Source organism: Panicum hallii, chromosome 1, assembly GCF_002211085.1.
Source record: "Panicum hallii strain FIL2 chromosome 1, PHallii_v3.1, whole genome shotgun sequence".
Taxonomy (NCBI): Eukaryota; Viridiplantae; Streptophyta; class Magnoliopsida; order Poales; family Poaceae; genus Panicum; species Panicum hallii.
In genome coordinates, this window is record NC_038042.1 from 30,467,272 (window position 1) to 30,469,963 (window position 2,692).

The window sequence follows — 2,692 nt, forward strand, 5'->3', positions numbered from 1 at the left end:
CTTATTAAAGGCATGCGCCGCAGGGATTGGGTACCTTTTCGCACTTGCCTTCTCCAGACGCTGTTGCGCCCTTTCGTCTTCTCTTGCACCTTTGTGATTTGCTCTTTTCGCCCGGTGCTTTTTTCCCTTCCTGCTTCCATATGATCCTTTCCCTCACATCTGCGAAAATCTCCACCATGTCTCCTCTCAGCCATCCTCGCTGCTTTTAGCGATGAGAGCAGCTCGACATGGTGCACCGCCTCCTTGGTTGGACCATGCCAGAACTTGCTAGGAAGATCCGGGCAGGTTCGAGTTCCCTCGACAACCTGGTCGCAGGGGAATTCGTCCTCTTCAACTCGTATATCACCTGTGGACTAGCCCCTCCGATCTCCTCCTTCTTCTTTTTGCTTCTAGAGGAATTCGAGCTTCAGCTGCAGCACCTCACCCCCGCTCCATTCTCCTCGTGTCGGTGTTCATCCACTTCATGGAGATGTTTGTGGGAGGCCGCCCCTGCGTCACCATCTTCAAGCATTTCTACGCCCTGGTCGAGTCTGGGAGGAGCAGGTGCGCCATTGGTGCCTACTACTTCCAGCTGTGGCATGGGATGCCCAGCTCCTACATTAGCACCTTCTCTAGCATCGAGTGGGAGGACTGGCGCATGGACTGGGTCATCGCCATGATCGACGCCAACGACCGCCTCGAGCTGCCGACCCGAGGGCCCCTCCTCGACCACAACAGCTGGAAAGCTAGGCCATCCCTACCGGCAGAGCTTGACCCAGTACTAGGCTGGGTCAAGGTTCTGGCGAGGGGCGGGCTTACATCAACGATAGTGCTCGGCGACTTCTTGAGGCGCCGCATCGCTCCCCTGCGACAGCGATCCAGGATGGCCTGCATGTTCACCGGGGTGAACGACTGTAGCAGAATTGAGTGCAGGGCCGGCACGGATCTGTCTGACGTGGAGCTGGAGGTCCTGATCTGGGGGATGACAGGCGAGGTGTACGCCCCGGAGCTGCTGGTGCTCCCGAGACGGATCAATGCTCTGTGTGAAGACTAGGGGATGCGGACGGTGATCCAGGCATCTCTGCCTACCCTCGACGACGGTGGCTTGGTGGTCCAGCAGGTGAGGGGTGACCCCAATCGCAGCATCCGGATCCCTAGCACTTCGCCCGACAGCCCCCGGCGCGTCGATCCAAACACCAGCCAGTCCAGCCATGGAGCCCCGGCACCCTCCGGCAGAGGGAAGGAGCTGAAGGCAGCCAGCTCTCGGAGCAGCAGGGACCAAGAGGAGGATAGGTCGCGGAGGCTCCGCCACGGTGACGGATCCTTTGTGGGGGAGCCGGACCCCAAGCGTCAGAAGACAACGGAGTCATGGGAGCAGAGTAGCTCCCAGGCTCCGCCGCTGCCGCCCCATCACCAGCAGCAGACACAAGGGAGGTCTGAGGAGCCACGGCGGTTTCCGCCATAGCAGCAACCACCACCGCCGCCTCAGCCCCCACAGCAGCGCCAGGCGTCGGTCCAGCCGCAGCCCTAGCAGCAGCAGCAGCAACAGGCCCCGCCACGGCCACCACCCCAGCGGCAGCAGGAGGCCCCGCCAACGCCACCGGAGACGCCGACGGTGGAGCTGTGCTGCCGGTCGCCCGGGACGCCAGCCTTAGGGAGGAGGCAATCCCCATTCTTCCAGACTGGATGGGGGGTGCGGAGCTCCACGTGAGTGGTTAATTCCCCTTGTCCTCTTTTTTTTTTTAAATCCTTATCTTGATGATGCTTGCTAGGACTACTCGCCCTGCCTCTTCTTCTGCTTCCACCGGCGACTCCTCGGCCGACAGGTCCGGCCCCCATCAAGCTTCTTCCACAACCACTGCTGAGGGGTCAGCAACTTCACCGATAGCACCTCCAGCCCCGCCCGCGGCCGCGGAGGTCCGGGCCGGAGCTCCAGTGGCTGAGACCGCACCTCGAATGGAGGCGACCCCTCCAACCACGGTGGGCGGAGAGGCTGCTCCGGCGGCTTCAGCAGGAGCCACGGCGGGGGCGCCCCCTATAGAGCCAGCTGCGGAGGGGCGCGCGGTGAAGATGCCATTGGAGGCGCCAACTACGGGGGCAGCCACAGCAGAGGTACCCCCGGCAGCGACCACGGCAGAGGCACCCCCAGCAACTGGTGCGGCAGAGGTGCCCCCGGCGGTGGTCGCATCAGAGGCCGCAGAAGCAGATGGTTAGAGACTCAATGCGGGTGCGCCCAGTTCCGGCCCCCAGACTATGCAGGGGGATGAGCCGAAGGTTGTGCATGGGAGGCACCTCCTCTCGAGCCCGGTGGAGGTCCCTCTTCCCCATCTCCTGGTCAAGGCCCAGCGGGTGATGGAGGAGGCCGAAGTGGGCTTCTGGCAGGAGTGGGAGAACCTCGAGGCGGAGCATCTTCGGCTCTCTAAGTGGGAGTGCTAGCTGGGGAACCGCATCCAGGTGGTGTCCTCCCGCGCTGCTGAGGAACGGGCCAAGTTCGAGCAGGAGCGCGAGGCCCTCCTCGAGAAGATGGCTAGGATCTTTGACCGGGAGGTCTTGGTTGTGGCAGAACCGCTTGAATTATTCCAATTCAAGTGTGCAGACCATCGTTATACAGGTGACATGATCTCGACGCACTTCAAACGAAACAACCCAGTGGTCTGTCGGGTAACGTCCCGATGAAACCCCCGGATTCCGGATCGTCAAGCGTACCTCGCAC

General features: G+C 62.0%; 1 protein-coding gene across 1 annotated transcript; it reads left to right on the plus strand.

The window, feature by feature from the left end:
• The first annotated feature begins 1,036 nt into the window (after positions 1–1,036).
• LOC112896794 (nascent polypeptide-associated complex subunit alpha, muscle-specific form-like) lies at positions 1,037–2,193 on the plus strand. The gene is made up of 2 exons (XM_025964927.1): positions 1,037–1,413; positions 1,752–2,193. Exons 1-2 carry the CDS (start codon positions 1,037–1,039, stop codon positions 2,191–2,193), a joined length of 819 nt encoding a protein of 272 aa, XP_025820712.1.
• The last annotated feature ends 499 nt before the right edge of the window (positions 2,194–2,692 follow it).